Consider the following 22276-nt stretch of genomic DNA (forward strand, 5'->3'; position numbering starts at 1 on the left):
CTGTCGTTTCGAACCGCGCACCGACAGTTTCGTGAGTCGGGATTCGACTAATTTCACGATACGATTTTAATACCCTTATAACGTCTTCTTCGCAGAGGCAATTCTCAGTTTTGCACTAACAGCAAGTATAAACGCAATTAGCGTTATTTCGTCGCAAATTTGTTACGGCTCTCTTTTTCACATCCTACGCCGTAATGATAGCGACTTGTTGTTTATTTCCATCTGGTCGTAAAACCCGGCGATGAAAATCCCGCGATTGTACACCACGTGACAAATCTGGGATTATTAGTGGCGTGGATAATTTATTACATGTATATACGTATACCTTCTTAACGCTGTAAGTAATCTATTATATATATATATATATATATATAGATGTGTATATATATAGGCATACGAAGTACGGTCAACTCCAGACACTAAAATCTACACAATACCTTCCTACAGTATAACGTTATGGCTTCCGTTTCAGGATCACCGTGATCGTGAAGATGGCATCAATAATTTAGTTATCATTACGTATAAATATCATAAGCTAAAATTTACAGTGTGCAAAGTCATTACTGTCTACAACAACGAAAATGACTCGTAAGGTGATCGATAATGAAAATAATGAAAAATAATAGCTACTAAAATGAAGGAAAAAACAAATAATAATAATAATGATGATAATAATAATAATAATCATAACGACAGTCGCGAGGGTGCGATAATACGATAGTTGAAGCGCGCGTAGCCGCTTTTAATTAGACAAACTTTCCTAACTCTAAATATCCTTGTCAAGGACGAGACCGCAGGGCTGAACGACCCCGGTTATGTTCGTCAATCTCTGCCTTTTCGACTCGTTTCTGTTCTCGTCCTTCTTGAGAAGTTCCTCTATGGAATACGGATTCCGTTTTCGTTGAGGTTGCGCGGCCGGTTGCCGGTCACTTTCCGTGTTGGACTCGCTCGGATTTATCGGCTCGTCGGTTTCCAGGACCTTCCGCGACTCGCAGGCCTCGTTCGAGTCCATATCCCCGACGTTGCTCTGGTCCGAGCTGCTCGGCGAGCTTCGGATGCTTTTTAACTTCGACGTCAAGACCGGCGTTCCGTGCCGAACGAATGCGCTTCGGTCACTACCGATCTTGTGACCGAGCTCCAGTATCAGCGAAGAATTTTGAAAGGACTTGTAGGTGTCCTGCGACTCGTTGTTATCGTCCAGGTCACTCTTGTCCAACGAATCGTCGCTACCCGCCATCGAACTTGAACTTGACTTAAGGTCGACTTGACTTTGGCTATTGCCCTGTTGCGAGAGTCGCTCCGACTCCAGCGATCTGTGAAAAGCAGTGTCATTCGTTATTTCGCAGTCAATTGAATAATAATTCTTAAGTTATTATTCTTTGTCGTGGTATTTTGTCAAAAACGATGATTCAATATCATTCAAAGAATTATTTCAAGCACAATTATTAATCGGTATACTTTTTGTTCGATTATCATTCGATTCGACTCACGTAAAGGTTTGCATTCCGTGCTGCAAGTGGAGGGTCGTAGCGTGATAGAGAGAGGAATAGAAGCTGGGATTCCAAGACGGTGGTGTGGCGCCGCCAGAGGTTGTTGAAATATGCAGGGGTCCGAGGGTCCCGGGGTAAAAGAGCTTCTGTTGATAGTCGGTCCTCATTAGGGCGTCTGAAATGCGAGTTAGTGTATAAGTAATAAAGACAATCGGTCCAGCTTCGGAGGCGGTGTACCGTTACAATACACGCATACACGCTACGCAGAGAGCGATACCGAAGCTAATTAGTCTGTAATTATCAACCGGCGTACGACAGGCTGCATGCATCGATTGTTCGTACATAGGTATGGTGTACATACACACACATATGTATACATCATACATGTATATACATATATACACACTTTGAGGCCCGACACGCCCCGCGTGACTTAAACCACGGATCACGCTGCGATATTGCTCGAAAGAAGTTGCAAATTCAGCCTCGTTGCACCGAGCATTAAACTCGCTGCACGAAGCCGTTTTATCCATATATGTATGTGAGTATGTATATATTACACATGTATTCATAGAGATACATATACACAAGCGATGCTTATGTAACGCAGAGATTAATAATTGCCGTGCAAAAATAATCGCCTCGCAATAATCTGCCTTCAGTGGGTTAGGCACTGCAGAGACTCGAGATCGCGTGCCTCGCGATTTTATTCGAACACAAAACGCAACAGTAGGTACCTACTCGATACTTGCTCAACGGTTGCGCCCGACGAACCGTTTGCTCTATTGTTTGTACAAGCTGTTGCGAAAATCTGCGAAGGTTACATTTTTTTTCACAATCCTCTTGCCTTTCGATGTAAATTAGAAAAACGTAACGAAAATCGTAGCAGCGGTATATGAGTTCAATTATAGAAATAGTTATTCTAATAATTCTGCGCGATTTATACTATCATTCTACATTATATGGTATTAATTGAACCGTCTTGAGTATGTAGAATGTAATTTTGTTGTTTAGTTCTTAAGTTTAATGCAAGATATCACGCCAGCCTATGTACCGCAAGAAACAATGTTACCGTTATAGGATTTCGCTTGCTGTAGCTTCTGCATTTCTAAATTATTTATTAGCAATAAATTAGAAATTACAAATGTATATATATATATATATATATATATATATATATATATATATACACGTTTCAGTTTCCAGCCCCGTCATTTTAAGACTGAGAAAAGAGTATCTTATGGTACGTTTGATGGTCGGATTTACGTAGTTTATGATCATGCCACTTCGCATGGAGTTCTGGAAGACGGTTAATATAATTTGTGGAATTTAATATGACGCATTTAATACCGCGGGGTCTCTTCGCGGTTCTGTATATTATATGTATATATATATATATATGTGTAAAAATCCGACAAGATTGCACGAGTTCGTTTCGCAAATTATTACCTGTACCGAGCGGAGGTTTTTGCCCCGCCATCCCTCGCAGCTTAAACCCTCTTTCAAGTACGAATTAAGTTTTTACGTTAGTACAAAGAGCAAACCAACCACGAACCACACAAAAATTTCTGTTACAACGCGATGTTTGCGGTAGAGGTTTTTTTTTTTTTTGTCGTTGCGGTCAAGACGATCAGGCGATGAACGGATTCACCAAGGTTTTGCCAATTGATTTCATAACTGGTATTATCAGGCTCGACCGAGTGCCAATAGATTTTTTACCTCTGGTGTTCAGATTGGACGTCATCTGGGTCTGATAGGCGCTCGAAGAGCCGCCATCGATCGTTGGATGATCGGCGTGAAGTCCTCCACCTCTGAGAATTCGGTTCACCGAGGATACGGAAGGTAAACTTTGGGGATCACAGGCTCCCTGCCTCGCAAGCTGCTCCCTGATCTCCCAGGCGAACATGCCTGGCTGTTCCTGTTTCAGGCGTAATATCTTCTTGACGACCGTCGGCGTTGCGACTTGCTGCAACAGCAAAGCTCTCTTGTTAGTCTAAAACGGAGAAACGTAAAAAACTAGGTTAAAATTTATCCCTTATAGTTCCTTAGCAGCATTGTCATGTTATTATAAAACAGGCATTGGCTAAGCGACGATATCTCGAAACAATTATCACATGTCGCGACGGGATTAAGATCCGTCCGTCGTGTCATCAGGACCGTATCTCATCATCCTGACCGTTTCGTCCGGTGATTCGAAGGCTCGACTCGCGAAGATGATCGGAGGTGCTGGGCCTTATAACGACTATTTAATTTGAGTATAACCGTTTCGGCAGTCCCCGAAATATCGACCTAAACACAGAGCAGCGCTGCAGTCCGCGTCGCAGGACAAAATTCACATGCCATTCGCGTAGGGATGGGCGAAGCGGTGGTGAGTAGTTATGGTCAAACGCACACGAGTCCACGTGCGCATGGTTATTAGGTACGTCTACGTGAACGGTCGAGGTGCTTACCTACAAGGGAGAGTTAACCACGACGAAAGCGAACGCCGTGGTGCACAGGTGAAGGAGCCGTCAATCAGATAGCAATGCTTCAGTACTTTATTTCAGTTTAGTTGGGTTTAGGGTGTCATCTGCTTGGTCAGTGGTCAAACAGTGGTTCTCAATCCGTTTCATTTGCATTGCTAATTAATGCTAATTTGACGAGAAAATTTATGTTAACACTATGCAAATGATATTCTTTCACGTATTCCGTACTGATTTTCAGATCGAAGATACCTGAGTACCTAACTACCGACTCCTTAATTCAGGCCCGTGATACCCTTAAGCGGAAGGGCTGAGATTTCAGGAAGTGAACCGGAAGATGTACGGCCATTTATTTTCCTTTCTCGCGTGAGCTGCGCCATCGGTAATCAATTAACTATAGCTCTAAAATTGTTTTCAATTTTTCTACCGCGTCTTTTGTCACAGCGTTTCAGGGTAAATCATTATCCGATCTTATAAACTAAATTCACAGCTTTCGGGCCTTCGTCAATGGGGTAATTATGACCAAACCGTTCTTGCCATCCTATTGTCTGGCATGCACTAGTCTTCAACGACACATGAGTATTAGAAGAGATTTTACAGCCGAAAGAAAATTCCAAGTGCGGAATGGCGGCCATCTTAGTTCAGCGCGACGTTAGTAAGAAATGTTACAAAGGACTGACTGAAAATTCAATCGAAATACTTACATACTCGACAGGAGAAAATGAACGAAAGACACCGAAGAAGCGGAAGCTGTGGAATTCTGTCATTCGGATTTGGTGTATCGGGTGAGGACTTCACGAGCGCCCGAATGCACCCCTGGATACCGCGTATTACGGTTCTGCGTGTGTGTATTATTACCGGCACCGGACAGAAGCATCAACATAGGGGTTAGAAGTTGCGTGCGGAAGGGAACATCTCAGATTCTAATCTCTACCCCGTGGACACTTCCGTCGAGCTGGGAACAATTACCCGTGTGGCGATGATCAGAAGCCCAGACCATGGGCAAATCGTGTGCATGCATGTGCGCGTACCTTAGTACCTTATACACACATGACCGATAGTCAGTTATGCCCGTCATTCTTCAACACCGGTCCTTAATGTGGCAGAATTATTTCGAACAGTGTCTCGCCGCGTGGTTTCAACCCTAAACATCTGGCGCTAATTGTAAACGTTAGATAAGCCCGGCTACCTAACAGGTTAACCAATTTCAAGTACAGCATGTGTGCAGGTCTATATAATGTAGGATACCGAACACCCCAGGCATTTATATATCTCCGACGTCATCACAGATCTGAAAACTTATTTGCGGGTTACATGCTGCAGATAGAAGACTACAGATATCGCGATGCTAACGTTCTTTTTTTCCTCTTGTTGTTTTTAGGAGCAGTTACAACCCGGCTGATCGCACGACAAAGTTTCACCGGACGTAGGAACACGTAGGAAATCCGTTAAGAATATCTTCAGTCGGTTAGAGTTATTTTTGTTCAGGCGTGACACAAGGAGAACGACTAAAAACGGCCTTCGGCATAATGAAAGATCGAAGGTTTCAGGCTTATTGAATGAAATTCAAATGTGAAGAATATTCGTAATTTGCCGACAAGTTATACATACAATTGGAAACAAATGTCAGAGTACTTTAATTATTCAATACTATAAACTTCGGTTTCATATTTTTGTCGCGACCTTTCATCACTAAACATTCATAAACTGAACCACAGCAATTAAAGGGATTTTGATAAATGCGCGGTATTTTCTAATTTTCCGTTTCCTGAGTAGTTAAAGGAATATAATATCGATCATCGCATTTATAGATTTTCACGGCAAGTGCGCACTTCTGTTTCAGCATGATTATTCCGAGGCAGGATATGGCGGGTTAGATCAATCATTTCCGGTGGTAACACGCGTGGTAGTTGCCCGTCTAATCCGTCGGTTATGATAATTAATGCAAAGGTTGAAGTGTAATTAATTACTGCACAGCGTAGATCATGTCGGTGAAAATTCAACGATTGGTCGCCAGCATTTATCGGGCAATTAAGATCTTTGCCGCAAGGAGTGCTCTGTTTGAACGAGAACAACCGGGGCCTTCGACCCAACCTATAACACAGAGCTTTACACTCCCACCTAGATACATCGTATTTATTTTTCACTTTATGATTTATCGAGTGGTCTTTACTTCTCTCGAGGTCCTAAAACACGGCGCATGCTGCTCAAACGATAGTTAATAGCGAAGAGTAAATAAAAATTTCCGTATCGAATATATAAAGCATCTATAAAGCATCGTGCATCGATTTCCCCGCATATTATAACTATGCAGTACAGACTGTAATAATGTGTAACGCGTTACTGATGATATAACGACGCCTGTAATATCATCCATTGTCATATCTGCGTCGGGGAAGTGGAGAAATAAAAGGGAAAATTATTACGCATTACGTATATCGTCTACGTCTTCGGAACTTGTCCATCCACTGATGTCTATAAGAGAGAAAGTGAAAAGTACACATCGCTCTTTCGAGTAGCTGTCCATCTACTATATATAATATATATGCATATACGCCTGTACCACGTGTAATAAAAATCTTGTCCGCACGCTGAAGCAGTCTATTATATCTGCTATATGTAAAAGTAAAAGGATCCTGCGTAACAATTCCGTGTACCGTATATATACCGCCGGAAGTGTAGAGTAAACTAGAGTTATTTCATACGCCCATGTTCTCTTTCCGCAACTTTCGATTCTCCTCAACAACGTCGGGTAATCCAGGAAGTTATACATGCAGGCCTAGCACTTGTCCCGATTAATACGATAGCCTTGGGCGATCAAAGCGTGACGCAAATTGAAGAGAGGAAATGGATCTTCCGATCCAAAACAAAAAATAATGCACAAACCAGTTGGCGAACTGTATCGAACAAGAATAATTGGCCTGCGTGACTGCACTTATGGAACTTTTTTTCCCGCTGAGATGATGTTGGGAATTTTTCGAGCCCGAAATTAGTGACGCGGCAAGATTTCGGGGCTGCGATAGGATTAAATATTTTATACGTAATGATATGGATTTTGGAAAAATTGGCTAGCCAGCGATACTCATGTTTTGACAGGCTGCACTATGTATAAAACCCAGCACCTTTCGTTACTCAGCAATTATTCTAAATGCGGCAGGAAGAAGAATAATGGTTTAAAAGGAAAGGCGCGGAGAGCTGTGTTTGTGGCTAGAGGTTTTGAAAAAAAGTAAAAGGTGCCGAGGGAGCTTGGGCTAGATCAGGGATCGCCGAATCTTCTATAAAGTGGCGCGCACCGATCCAGGCAATTAAAGGGTTGGCCAAGCCTCATTGTTTAATTACCTACCCTAAATTTTGATCAGAAAAAAACTTTCACAGCTGCACCGGCGCGGCCTTCCCTTATATTTTCCTCCAAAAATTACAACTGTACAATCTTTCAAGCTGCAGTAATTGATACATAGAGATAGAAAGAGACGAAATATAGATTTTGTGAAATCCAACCTAATCGATATCTTTCTTATATATAGATATACACATGTGCATATCACACGACAATCAATTAATAGAGTTATCAAGGGATGTAGGAGAAAAATTAAATTTCACCAAAGAAAGACAGAAAGAAATAGAAGCGTTGCCTGATGCGGCTAAGAAATTGGCAAACAAAACGACCCGCGTATATGCATGCTTGTATTATACATATTTATACAGAAACTATGGAAAAAGTCTTTGAGCAACGTGCCATTATATTGCCATTAGTGATCATACACGCACGCTTTATTGTATGCACAGTGAGTGTGTTATTGCGATCTGGAATTCCAAGCATTGGCTGATGCACACGTGTGTACACATCTCGCCGAAAGCTCCTCGGATATCCTAGTTTGATAAAAATAAAAGTGAAAAATGAGAAACGAGTGCAGCTCGTCGATCGGAGTTTCGTTGCTTCCGTTTTACGTTTTGACAGTTCCGACGCTTGGGGGAAAACGTTGACTTCTAAGCAATTCGAAAATATTGAAAACAGAAAAATATATCGTAGGTACTAGAAAAATTTCAGGAAATAACGTGATCATTGGATGAAATTTTGCGCAAACTTATTACACACGTTTTTGCGAGAAACAGACCAAGGCTCGGCTGATCCTGATGAGCTTTTAAGTAAAGCTTGTTCCACCGTATAGCGGGACGAATCTACAATTATCCAAACACCTTCCATCAAGTATTTGCATAATTTCATATAATTTCGTCCAATTGAACGAGTTCCCCGCAAATTCTCTTCGCGATTTCCTACACGGTTTTCAAATCAAGGTAACTCGGTGCATATTTTCACTGCGCGAGAAAGGATTGCGGGTAGAAAAAACCACTTGAAGGCTCGGTTATCCGTCAATCGATCTATTCGAATGACGCGCCTCTCAAAAACGTGATGAATCCTGTCAACCGTAAGCAGGTAAGCTGCATTTTAGATCCAAGATTGTAATTTCACCTTCGTTTTACTGCCACCGATGCTGCCAGGCCTGATGCTTCCGGTCTCGTAGAACCTGGTTAGGATCTTCGATACACATCCGTGGGAAACCAGAAGCTGCCTCGAAATGTCGCAAGGTCGAACACCCAGCAGAGCGAGCTCGACTATCCTTCGTCTGACACAGTCGGGCAATGGTCTTCCATTAACGAACACGCCTCCCAGCTGATTCACTCCGGCTTGACCTGCAACAAGAGACCATATTTTCTGGTAAAATAAACGGTAGCCGATTGAACCAGCAGCCGATGAGGAAATCGAAGGAATCGGCATCGCTCTCGACGTCCAAAATCACACCTACATTCACTGCCAGTTGAGAAAAAGGTGAGAAAAAGAAATCCGGAATAACGTGCCACAGATCATAACGCGTAGCACGCGGTGAGCACCTACACGGAATTGATTATCACAAGGATTGCATCGCTATCTTAACCATCGATCTCGATCAGCTCCTCTCTTTCCACACTATAAAACGCACCGTGTTTCACTCTTAATTTACTACCGAGAAGTTACGCCTGCTACGTGCATTGAAAAAGAATTAAGAATGAGCCACGGTGACTCTTAATTTATAGTAAGTATGTACTTGAAACACGATGATGTGAACGTAGAAAAGTTTTCACCTTCCAATCCCTCTGAGCTCGACTGTATCCAGACTGACGAGGCTGAAGTTAGTAATGTTAACGTAACGAGGTAGAATTTTAAAATGACTTTCAAGGAGTTGGTTTTTTAAAATAAGAGTGTGTTTCGGTTGGCGTGGTTAAGAAACGATTTCTTTTCAGTAACGTTCCTAACTTCACGCTCATTGAGTCTGAAGGGTCACTTCAGGGTGGATCTCTCTCAATTGCTATATGAAGCACTGCTATAACCACGCGTAGATCGGATTTCTCGAGTGCATAGATTGCGTGTCGATGATTGTGCGAAAATACCGTGGAGGAGGATCAAGGCTCAGTAACCTCACGGCAGTCCCATTGAACGATCATATCGTAAGATATATGTATAAACTCGGCAATGAGTTCGGCGAAGAGGATGGAATACCGGCAGTGAGTGACTCGAGAGTGAGTTTTGTTTCGGGCAGGTGGTTTCGCACCGTGCTTCTTACGTCCTAATGACAACGGGCAAACGTAGGTATCCCTGGGAGCGATTCGACATCCCATCCCGGGCTCGCGTGTCTCCGAATCGGTGCGGCAGCCCCGAGGAAACGTCCGGGGTGAAACCGGGGTCGTGTAATTACCTTAGAAGCTCCTCCGAAACCCTAGACTCAAAATTGCTTCCTGCAAATTCTCCGCTTCAGAGATCTTCGCCGGTCTCCTTGGGTTACATTACGCGATGCCCCGTCAAAATTTAACACCTTTTCTTCACCTGCCTCCGATGAGCTCCTCGATTATGAGCAGGATGCCTCTACACGTACTTAAATGTCGAAGGAAACTAGTTCGCGAGTCCAACCGACTACCTCGCACTCAATTTGCAAAACTATTCATTATTATAATGATCAAAAACCTGACCTGGATTACGGGATCTTGTTCAGAGGACTTTCAGAGCGGAGAAGCGAGCAATTAACAATCAAGCATCAGGATTTGATTCGGGGAAAGATGACAAGCCACCATCTGAATCTGGGTAAAAGTCGGAAAACGTTTAAGAAAACGAGAATCCGTCAGTTGAAGCCCCGATTAGATAGCCGGAAATACGATATCGGTCGTGATGCGGCGACAGGATCAGTAGGTTCGAAGGTTGGCGTTAGGTATAGGTATCGACTGCACCGTTTATTCTCGACTTGGTTTAATCTAAATTGTTATGGGAAATGGATTGGCCTGAGTAAATCCGGGTTTCGTTGAGGTGTCGACGACTTGTCCTTATTGCTTCGTTAATGAACTCTACGAACATTGTTATCTAATTATTATACAAAACAGACCACATTTTCCAGAGCTGGGCCTTATTTTCTCTACCAAATTAACCGATACTTGCCAGCTCGACTCGGTCCCGCATGCAAATTGAAAATTAAAAAAACCTCGCTCGGTTCTCGTCCCAGCTCGTTATCTCGTTCGTTATTCTCTCGGGAACACTCGCCACCGGCATAAAACAACTCGAATTTCCCTGTATTCGGGAAACAAATAAGCCCCCGCGTCGATTAAAACGTTTCTTTCACCGTACTGACCTGGGTTCTAAACGAATTTGTTACGGGTGTTTCAGAAAAAAATCATTTACTATTAATTAATACTATTTTCCACCGTCGCATCCCTTGGAAAGTTCGTTTGGGTTAAAAGAAAGATATTCATCATTTGATTTTATACTTTTTTATCACATTTTTTTGAATTTGCGAAAAAAAACGTTTTAGCATTTCGATTATCAGTTCTTTCCTGACGTTTATATACAACCCAATGATCATGATCCATAACTCAATAATATAATATCAACCAAGAATCTTATTCTTCTACATTAAAAATTCATATTGAATTGTAATTATTTTATGAGATTGAATTGATGATGAAAAAGTCGTCAGATCCACTTTTCAAACATTAACTGGAGATTTGATATTGCAAGTATGGGTCTCCTTCGTGACGTAAATTAACGTTGTGATTAATGCAAGCTCTAAAAACCATTTTCATTTGTGACTCTTCGTGAATTCAGAAAAATGTAAAAAAGCGAAAAATCAACTGAGCGTGATCTTCCACATAACGAAAACCGTTCATCTTTTGACAGTACCTTTTCTTTTTAACCCGAACAAACTTTTCATGGGGTGTCATAGTGGAAAATGGAAAATAATCTTCCTTTGAACCAATTTCTATCTTCCAAGTCAATTCCTTCTTCTAGTTTTCATTCCTTTTTATAGATTTTCAACTTGGAAAAAATTTGCGTTACCGCACAATTTTGCACCAACTTTGGAAAAACTGACAAGTTTACTGAACTTCTACCTCCACATAAGTGTTCAGCATTTTCGTTTTTCCTATTGGTTCCTTATTTCTTCTTTTCATCACCATTCTGATGCACCGATTGATCAGAGACGCCTCGCCCCGCGGCTTGACGCTAGGCTGTCACCGGTTTCGAGACAACCGGATGAAGTAGATAGCACGGCGCTAGGCCGACTGTGTAGTTGGTGAATAAATTTATCCCAGATGCAGAGAAGTCGTAGATACAAATATAAGTATACATTTCCGTAGGGACGGAATTCAACGCCGCGGGAGCTTCTTAATTTTATTCCGTCGTGTATATACACATATATATATATATATATACATATACATATACATATATATATATAGTAGCTTGCAGTAGCGATTAATTGGAGGCATTATAATTAGTAGACAGCTGAAATTCCTAAGATTTTGTTTAATTAGACTCCTGGATGGTATTAACTATAAACCCCACGGTGCAGTGTTTTCTTCGTATTATACCGAAGCCGGGTTAAATCCACGCGCTTTCACCGACTGACTCTTTGGCGATCTTATCTCTCGGATCGGAGTTTCGAAAGGGTTTTTTTCCCGTCGATTGCGTTGCTCTCTTCTTCGCTCTCCACTTTACTCACATTTCGTCTCACGTTTCGTTTCATTTTATTCTCCTCTTAAATCCCGCCGTTGCTTATACTCGCTGACGACACTTTGTCCGTTTTAACCACTTCTATTTTTCCTCAACTTCACCTCCCCTCTCCCCTTCTCTCTCTGTCTTTTATCAATTTTTTTTTCTCTCTCTCTCTCTCTCGTGCATACCATTCCGAATTTTCAAAACATCAAAGAACCCTCGTAACACAATTATCGCAGAGATAACCGCTGCATGCTTGCTCGAGTTTGCATACGTCTGTAATATTTGCATGTGCACAGAGGCAATATAACCGAATGCTAATTCCGCGGATATCTATAGCATACAATCAGCAGGAATAAATATCCAGAAACTCTAGTAATTGCAGGCCGGTTTCATGAACATATATCTAGTATCATACACATATATATATACATATAAACATGTACCTATACGTAAGTATGCATATATGTACGTGTATGCCCGTTACACCCTGCAGTGTGCACCCTTGCCAGCTATCTATTCGTTTGTCATTACGAATTTAAATGAGAAGTTTGATAAGAATCGCGTATACCTCGAGGAATTAGTTCGCTGTACCTAATGTGTACTGTACCTACCTGCTAACAATGCACTGCAGAAGAAACTTGCATCGCGGTTTCTCTTCCACTCCAACTTTGCAAAACTCACTGTTATACTATTGCGAAACCGCTGCTAGAGATACCTTATACCTACTATATTATACGTCACATAGCTCGATGGCAATTAGATTGATAGATAACACACGTCGCCAGTATTCACGTGTGCAATATATACAATTAGAATACCTATTGTAGAAAGGTTTATACCTCGAGTGGAAGAATCTAATCTAAATTTTGGATATAAGTTACAGAATTTATCTAAATTTTTTCCTCCGATTCTCTGCGAAAAATAAATCTGCGTAAATGTTTTAATTTTAATATATATTAAATATTTCTGTTTCGAAACGTTTTTAAATCGTAATTTTTCGCGTTACATTTCGAGAGGTGGATTGGATAGGTTTATAATCAATGTGATTGGAGACAAGCTGTGACATTGATAGCCACTAGAAGATGTTCGAAACATACGCTACACCGTAGGTACGGAAAGCTGAAATTTTTAATGCTCGACGTCGATAATAATTCACCCGATCCATGGGTACGCAAAGCCGTTAACTCAACCGACTACTAGGCGTTCAATGACACGATGAGGAACTACGAACTAATGCATGTTGGGTAATTTTTTGATTTCAGATCGAGAGATAAGCGCTTCGAGATTCGCCGTACTATTATTATTATACCAAGTCACATGTACGTATAATTTCTGAGCGTACATCACTCTCGAATAATTATCACCTTCGTTAAAGAATTCTGACACGTTTCGTCGATGAAATTTTTTGACAACTGTTTAACGTGCTTCAAACTTTTATCACGTACCACGAAAGGTTGACCTTTTAGTTTATTGCTTCGCGATAGAATGAGGAAGAAAAAACAAGAAAAAAGATAACCTAACAATATAATGATTATATAAGAAGTACAAAAGCTTGTAGTGTTGCAAAAAAACCTAACATACCACAGCACGAAGAGATCCCTGACCTTTTAACTATCACCGCATTGAATATATAAATGAATAAAGAATTATGTTAAATAATAAATATGAAAAATTAATTCCGATGAAGAGTTAAGGAATTTTTTTTTCTCCTCTGGTTTATGTTTTTATTACCACGGTATAATTATTTACTCGTTCCTCGCGAATTTTGTAGTTTAGCAATCGATCAAAGTGAGCCTTGGTATTTTGAATATCGACCAAGAAATTTGACGACTGCTGCAAGAACTTAGCTCTCGACATTGGCATATTCATAAGAAATTAACGTAAGTTTTGACACGAGTCAAGTTTTACCGCACAAATCCGAAGATGCATCATGATTTTGGCGTTATTATGACAAAAAATGGGCCTCATTCGCCCTGGAGTGAAATTTTGCTCGGCTTATATAGCTGCGTTACGTCGGAGCGACGGACCGACGGACAGGAGTAAATTATTATTACCACAAAAACGGAATGCGCCTCGGCGATGCACCAGGACTCTAATATCTACATACACGAATCCGCGAGATATGAGAAACGTGTACTTTGTGTCCCTTTTCATGTCCACCTCGACCGCATGCCTCTTCTTGTAAAATCACACGCCACACTGAGTCGATTAGAATTGCCGAATTTGTCACTTTGCAGCTGTCCATTATTTGCAGTTTTTTTTTTATCGTTATTCATTTCTTTATTTATTTATTTTTGTTTTGCAATCGTCGCAACCGCGGCAATCTCTTCATTTCGCTCTTCGCTACTACAGCGGCTATAATAAAAAGAGCCAATTAAGTGAAGAACTTCCGCAGGCTATAATTAATCAGCAAATTATTGCGTTGAATTCTCTTCTAATGCGTGAGCATTAAATTTATTTATTTATTTTTTTTCTTATTTTCTTGTCGAAATACCGAACTTTTTAGAAATGTGCGGAATATTATGAATTTTCTTTCACTCGGAGCGAAAGTAAGAGTTATCATTGAAAGCTCTGATCACTGTTATAACAATTTTGAACTCGTCCAGTTTTTTCTCAGAGAATGTCGCGTGGATATTTATAATTTGAGTCAAGCTATCTTCAACTACGCGTAAAGCGTTAAATAAAAGCGAGATCAGCGTAGAAAAGAAAGAGAAATTTTTTTTCTTACTCAAAGAACGCTTCGCACAGGCCTGCATCTTTCTCACGGTAATTTCGTCATTTCCGGGCAAGCTTGGCGTCGATTTTCCGCAGCATTTCTTTTTCTCTTCTGCTCGTATATTTCGTTCAACTCAATTCTTCGTTGCCTCTAAGTTGCGAAATTTTCAAAAATCACAAATACAACTTTCTTCCCTCTTCACAAGGAGACTTTATAACTTCGCGATACGGGGATATAATTGTTACACATGTAGGTATTTCATATATAGAATCTCGGAAATCGCTGTTTCGTTTCTTTTCCGCCGGGGTGGTTCGACGCTCGTTATTTTGGACGGATCCGCCGACAGGAGTAATTGAGTTAATAACATAATTATCTGAGCCACGTATAATTATTATACGAATGGTTTAAGCCCGGCTACCGATCCTCGGCTCACTTCGATCGAACGTGAAGGCGCGTGGCTCCGATTATATCCCATACTCGCGGCTACAAGAATCTCTCTGATGTTTGTGTTTTTAAGCCTCGTGTAAATCCCTCCATGTCCTGCAGATCGCCGGACACTCTTCGTCCCTGGATTCGGAAGACTCGCGGGTTCCTTAGAATAGTTGCCATTTTACAGATCAAGCGATAAAAATCGAAAGCAATTATTATCAACAACTAAATCAATCTTAGTATTATCAGAAAAATCGGTTGCCTTTTCTGCTCTTGATTTTGCCAATTTCACTTAAAAATGGTTACGTGATTAAAATTTTTTTTCTTTCAAGTCCAAGATCCTGGAAAGCTGTTAAATAAAATATCTAAACTTTCTTTAAAAATTTACCAATCATCTCAATTACACGAGTGTGAAAGAAGAAATAAATTGTCATTAAGGATTGACGAGCTAGCTGTTGCAGCGTAAAATTTTCGACACACAATTCAACCGGTTTACTCCGTAGGTAACGGTGAATCGTTGGGATCCTCCCCTTGCAGACATGATACACGTTAAATACAAATGTGAATTCAGATCAAGCAGGTATTTCATTCCCACGGTACAGAGAATATTCTGAGTGAAAAATTTGAAGAATTGTAACGATGCGCGTTGAAAATGGTTAGAGATATGCACGTATCCATATATACACCTATGCAGGTATATCCACGTCCAAGCTTGTACCGCATCCTGTGTGGCCTGAAGAATTATGCCTGTATGAGATACAGGAAGTGCGGAGAGGCACCTGTGAGATTTTGATTTAGAAAAATCCCGATATACCCACACGAGTATAATTAAAGTTGGTATAAAATGTATTAAAAAGTAATAAAGAAAGGAAAGAGGCAGGAGGCAGGCAGGACCGCCTCTGTTGGCAGCTGAACTGAGACGCGATGCAGGTAGATTGTTGTTGTCCTTTTTTCTTCAACTTCTTCAACCTGTACCCCGGATTTTAAAACGGTTCCGTTACATTTGAATCCATAGATCTTAAACTCGGTGGGCCGAATAGGGATTCTCCGTTAATTACTATCAAAATGTCTTTTAAATCGTGATTTAGTTGAACCTAACGCCGTGCCGAGCTTCGACGGCCGCGTTGCAGGAACACTGACCGGGTCCAAAATCCCTTCTATTCGGTTCCCCGCGGGATCCGACGGGGACAGATTTAATTTTTACTACTGGATACGTCGCTGCCTCTGATCTTGCCGACGGTAGCTGAACACTGGACTCAGATTCGAGCTGAGATTACGCCTAGCTAATTTATCCCCTTTTTCATTCTAGTGATAAATCTCGGGAAAGAAGACCGGCGACAACAACCTGTGCTATGATCAGATTTTATTTTCATAAAATTTAACAACAATTTTCTCAGTTTTCAGTTGTAAGGACTGTGACACGTGCCGCGATGGAGCATTTTTATTCATTGGACAAAGTTCAAGTGAGAAATTGTATACAATTTGTTTTCTTTTTTGTTTTCAAAATTGATCGTTCCTTCTAATTAAAATTAACCCGATTATTTTATATATTTGCAACTTACCGGTGTGCGGCATCTCGGATCGTTGGAGAGGATCGATCCAGTCCTTCGTTTCTGTAACAAACGAGGAGAATTTGTTGCTTTTTGTTGCTAAATAATCAACTTTGGACGGGGGGTCGTCTACGCTTCTGTTTTCGGGGTGGCGACGAGCGCGTCGAACCCGCTTTTTCCCCCCTCGAGAAGCCGAATAGCTCGTAGCCGGCGGTCATATTTTCACCGGGGCGCGATACGTTATTTCATTCCCTCCTTTCTGGGCTCGGTGCCGCGGCGCTAGCGGCTTCTGGGCTTCTGTTCTAATGAATTTAAATGTATTCAAAGCGCGCGCTTGACGCTTGACATGGCAGCCCTTAAATATGCAACCACAGCGATAAGCAAAGCACGGCTAAATATTACGCTGGCATAGACAGTGGCTCTCATATCGACGCACACGGTGAATTGGCAAAGGGGTGAAAAATCAGCGAAGGTCGCTTGCGGGGGTGAGAAAGCTGGGGAAATTTCTAGCTTCGATCAAAAACGGGGTACGTTGTTGTTGAAAAGGTGAAAATAGAACGATCAAAATCCGCCGAAATTTTCCCAAGTTTCGGGGATGCTTTTCGTCGGTGAGTGGATTCGGGGGTGGTTTGAGAACTGAATGGTCAGAGTACGGTCGAAACGCGTGCGTAGCGAAGCGGATGGCGTGTACTTTGAGATGCAAATTAATGCATGATTATCAAACTACCCGTTACAAGTCCGCTCTCCCTCCACCCCCGCATATTCGTGTACAACCGGTCTACTCGCTACCCTTTTGCCAGGTTCATGCCTCGGTGATTTCGAGGTTAGAGTGGCATTACCACACCGCCAAGGAAAACGCCGAACCCCGCATTAGGCTAGTTACACGCTTAGATCCCGTTTAATCTGATCGAATTATAGATCACGTGCGTACCGAGAAAGTCGAAATGGTCAAAATATTGCACGCCGGTGAGTTTTTTCGTCTCTTTCTTCCGCGTTGCGCGATCGGTACGAGTGTGAAAAATTTAACGGGGTTAAGGCTTAATCTAGGGAGTAAGAAGAGGAAAGAGTAGAGTAGGTTGGATACGATAGAAATAGTGATTTTTTTATATTAGTAAAATGGTGATTTTTTCACTAGCCTGAACTTAGAATCGATCTGCAAGCTTGATGAAAAAGTTGTCTTTGCACTGTTTAACACCGAGATTTGAAAATAATATCTTTCAAGTTTAAATATGAATCTTGAAACGTAAAATATCATTCAATTTGAGATAGAAGATTGTACTTATCTAATTTTTTAGTTTCTTTTTTTTCGTTTTTCTGTTTCATACGCGACACATTAGCGCGACTGACTTCGACTTCGACTTCGTACAGAGCGAGCGAAAAATGGCGTTTTTCATTTCCTCGGAATTCTTTTATTTTCAACCGTACTCAGGGAGTATAATTTCTTCTCGGCAAAGCGGCAGCAGACGTCTTCGTAAAAGAAGGATTGAGCGATTATTATAAATCAAAGGACGACCATAGTCCGCATGGTCAGCACCGCATTTCTGGCGTTCCCAAGGTTTTGCCGGTGTAACTCTTGCGAACACGTGTCTTCTCCCCGTTCCCTCACCTCCTCCCTCTTTCACCCCGCGGCGAACTCTTCTCTTCGCGACGCGGTACCCTTAACCACCATTAACCGTTCGAAATTCCAGCCTCGGCACCATCGTCACTCCTTCTTTCCTTCTGCTCCTGCAGCGATGCGGCGGCGGCGGCGGCGGCGGCGGCGGTTCTCCTACTTATACCTGAATTATTTCTACCAATACGAAATAAGAGCTCCCTCGAATCCTCGGACCTCGGACCGAGCTTGAGCCGCACTTACAACCCGAGTCTGAATTACCGGGTCGAACCCGTCAATTTATCGGCCTAAACCGCGGGCCCTGATTTATGTGTGTGTAATGCATTCTTCAGATTTCAACCCCGCGTGCAGTGCAGCAGCTGTAACAGATTTATCTACACTGTCCCCGGTTTATTGAATCCACTCGTTATCCTCGGAGAATTGACAAGGTTCGTAACGGGAGATTCAAGACTCCTGGATGAGAGGAGGAGGAGGAGGAGGAGGAGGGGGGGGGGCAATTAAGGACATTGATTTTAGATAATGGTAAATAGTTTTAAAACTGACGGCTGCACATACACGCGGGTTAATCACGCCCAGGTATAACATGCAAGAACAGCTGTCCCGTTCATCGGAGATTAATCTGGACCGTTCAAACGGATTCCTAATATCCCGAAGCTCTGGCTTATCGTGAGATCGACCTTATAAATTCGGGGGAACTCGCGGCGTGCCCTAAAATCGGCGAGTTATAAAAAACGAAAGAAAAAAAAAAGAGGAAGGATATAAAAATGAATGGCGTGAAAAAGGAGGAAAAAAGAAGAGCCCGGGGCCATAAAAATTCGAATATACATATTAATGCTCGTCTCGACGTCGCACGATATTCCGCGCGGAGATCGTGCGGCGAACATTAACCGGCAAGCAGAGGCAAGCAAAGCAGGCAAGCGGCGAATGTATAACGTCATGGTACAATCTTCGATCGTTTTTGAACGGTCGCGGCTGCGGTGCCTCGGTGCTTCATATCGCGTCACGGAAGTTGGTCAAAACGACTTTTTGGACCTTCGTAAAGATAAGTATTTTCGAGAGAGAACAAGAATAAGAAGTAGAAGAAGAAGAAGAACTTGAGGAAAAATCTCCCCGACCGGAATTTTCCCGCATCGAAAATCGGCACCGCGAACCGATTTTGCCCGCAACGTTGGCGCGGGATTTGATTTCGGAACTGATTACCCCTCGCGTGAAATGAGCAGCTAAGCTTTGGGGATGTAATTAGAATAATTCGGGGCTGGTCTTTGGGAAGGGCGCATTTACAGGAGGGCGAGGGGGGGGGGGGGGGGGGGGGCAGCGTGAATCTAGAAAGAAAGTGTATACAACATATACGAGGAAATTTGCATTTCAAATGAAGCGATGGCGTGTGCACGCCTCCTTGCAATTGGCCGGATTGGTCACATTGTGGGCACACGTTGCCCCCGTCGTTTATACGCCGAAATCGCAACGCGTTTTGCCGTAAGCTTATTTTTTATACTACGCGAAGAATTTTTTATTATGCAGGTAAAATAAGATACAGAAAAAAAAAAAAAAAAAAAGAAAAAAAAAACAACAGTAACATATATATACTAACGAAATGGATTCAGGATAAATTTAGTACGGAATTTGAATATTCATTATGCGCTTTATTCGAGCCGCTTAGGTGTGTTTCGCCATAACCGCACGTGCAATTGGCAATCTCAATGTCGTTGCTGCGAGTAAACAGTATTAATCACAGACCGAATCGCCTCGAATGATCGACCGACCTGACCCGCCGTGCTAAGACTTTATGGCTAATACCAAAGTCATTGAATATTTATCAGCTCTCCTCCCGTATCCTCATAATTAACGCCAATGATCTTCATCATTCACGACACAGCTCAAAGCTATTATACCTTCGGCCAATATAATATACAGCTGCGTGTATAAACCATAATAACTTCAACTTCTAACATGAAAATTTATCCTAGTCGTCAGGAAATCACAGAAAATATTTCACGCTGCCGTTCTGCGCGTTTATTTAGTATGATTTTGAACACTTCTTATTTTTTCCAAAGCGATCCAGCTATATATATATATATGTATATATTATACATATATATTATAAATTATATATTATATTCGCATCGTATTCCGTATTACTTACGAAATAAAATTTTTGTACATAGGTTCTAATTAACAGCCAATTAACTAGTAATATATCGACGAAATTTGCGTTCTCGACGCGACGTCCAGCTTACGCGTATAATATAACGAGATAGGTGTCATTCGGCCCGTTGCGCGTCTGACATTCGTTACGTCGTGATTTGTGAGGAGGCAACAGGATCTATGTGTGTGTAATATATTCGTAAAAGAAAGTAAGAAAGAAGGAAAAAATAAATAAATAAAAAAAATATTATATTCCTCTTCGCGCATCATTTTATCCCGAAAAGTAAAAAAAAAGTCGTTTCTCACTCTAGAACCGGCCTTCGATGACCCGGCAGGTGATTTCGTTCTTTTTTATTATTATTATTATTGTTATTATTATTATTATTATAGATGTATATATTGTCGTTTTTGCAAGTACCTTGAACACAATCCCGACACGTTTACAAGAGCGCGAAGAGTAGTTTTCTCGGCTAGGGGGAGAGACATTATGGCCGGTAATTGCCGCAGCGAACGGAGGCAGTATACTATATGGGTAATTGGATCAGGTCCGCGGCTGTTGAGGAGGATCCCGATGTTGACAAGAAATACAAGGGCAATCAATCGGATCGGCCGGCCGGCCGGCATCATCCGCGGATCGCCTATGCGAGACGAGATCTCGTCGCAAAACACGGTGTGCAGAAAACAGGGCGATATAAGCGAACGGCTCGAAATGCCTTTACTACATACCTGAGGATTGTTAATGGTGTGTTTCGCGCTGGTTCAATCCGTGCCCGGCATCTGGATCATGCCTGCCGGATACCCATATACGCAGCTTCCTCGGAGGATCGTGCCGATATCGACGAGACGGCGATCGCTCGGAGCTCAGCTTCCTCGAGCTTTCAAAGCCGAGCTTCTCCCTCGCTCCTTTTACAATCCAGATTTGTTTTGCCCTGTTGCAGCTTGACAAATAGCCCCTGACTGCAGCTCCTCGAACCTTCGGACACCTTCGATCCCGCACGGACGGACAACCGGCTCCGGCTCCGCTAAACGCACACGTGCTTTTGCCGAGGCTTGTGCTGCTTCTCACTTCCCCGATTCCTCCTCGATCTTTCAAACCTCTTTGCTCCTCCAGCCCCGATCGCGAGACCAAATCTACGACCGCTCTCGGATAAAAACCTCTTCGCACTGCCGGTATTATGTTGAAGAAAAAAAAAATGTTACACCGTCCAGAAGAGCTCTGCGGAATTCGTCGTGGCCGTCGGGGATGCTGGGGTGATGGGTTGGTCGATATGCGGCACCAAAACACTCGTTAAAAGTTGTTCCTCTTCTTACCGTTTCTCGCAGGCGGTTTTCCGCACCTTCGGGTAAAAGTTCGCGCGAATTTTCGGGGCGAGCAAAAGCGCGAATGGTCGCAACTTTCCTCCCTTTCCGATTTGCGTTCCACCGCGACGCGTCTCGTCGATGAAAATCGCGCAAAACGCGCAAACCGCGACGGGACCGGACACCCTTGCCGTTGGGTTATTTATCGTCTCTCTTCTGGTCCAGCGAGTGGCGGATCGAATCTCGACGCAGCTCGACGGCCGGCGATCGGATCGAAGAAGAGAGAGACTGGTAAACGATGATGCGGTCCAACCAAAGGACACGGTGGCTCTGAGTGGACGGCCAGGGTTACGGGTTTTGCTTGCGGTCCGTCTCAGTCAGGCCCGAACGATGGAGCGTGTCCTCGCGTGCGGAGCGACCTGTCCCGGCTTCCTCGGGGTGGGGACGCGCATTGCTCGGAGGGCGGTCTCGGCACACACGCCTTCCGCAACGCCGGCTCCCCCAGAGGACGTCGAGTCACCGCGTCCGCGTCGCGTCGTGACGGGGATCTCCGAGC

General features: G+C 42.6%; 1 protein-coding gene across 2 annotated transcripts; it reads right to left on the bottom strand.

Annotated features, from left to right (window-relative positions):
* Window positions 1-389: 389 nt before the first annotated feature.
* On the bottom strand, window positions 390-21536 carry LOC124413021 (paired box pox-neuro protein). Of its 2 annotated transcripts, none has more exons than XM_046893327.1 (6): window positions 21148-21536; window positions 16677-16727; window positions 8424-8644; window positions 3210-3456; window positions 1491-1665; window positions 390-1313 (listed from the first exon to the last, which is right to left on the bottom strand). In XM_046893327.1, exons 2-6 carry the CDS (start codon window positions 16687-16689, stop codon window positions 767-769), a joined length of 1203 nt encoding a protein of 400 aa, XP_046749283.1. In that variant the 5' UTR covers window positions 16690-16727; window positions 21148-21536; the 3' UTR covers window positions 390-766. The 2 variants fall into 2 exon arrangements, with proteins under 2 accessions (XP_046749283.1, XP_046749274.1); XM_046893318.1 differs by having other exon boundaries at window positions 3210-3483; window positions 21148-21535.
* Between the last annotated feature and the right edge of the window lie 740 nt (window positions 21537-22276).

This window comes from Diprion similis, chromosome 2 (genome assembly GCF_021155765.1).
Source record: "Diprion similis isolate iyDipSimi1 chromosome 2, iyDipSimi1.1, whole genome shotgun sequence".
NCBI classification, from domain to species: Eukaryota; Metazoa; Arthropoda; class Insecta; order Hymenoptera; family Diprionidae; genus Diprion; species Diprion similis.

Excerpts from the sequence above, each read along its gene's own strand:
- LOC124413021 (XM_046893318.1), bottom strand. Across the intron at positions 3,484-8,423 it reads TCGGTGGCAGTAAAACGAAG|ACTAACAAGAGAGCTTTGCT; the intron begins GTGAAATTACAA and ends TCTCCGTTTTAG. Across the intron at positions 1,666-3,209 it reads GTCCAATCTGAACACCAGAG|ACGCCCTAATGAGGACCGAC; the intron begins GTAAAAAATCTA and ends CTCGCATTTCAG.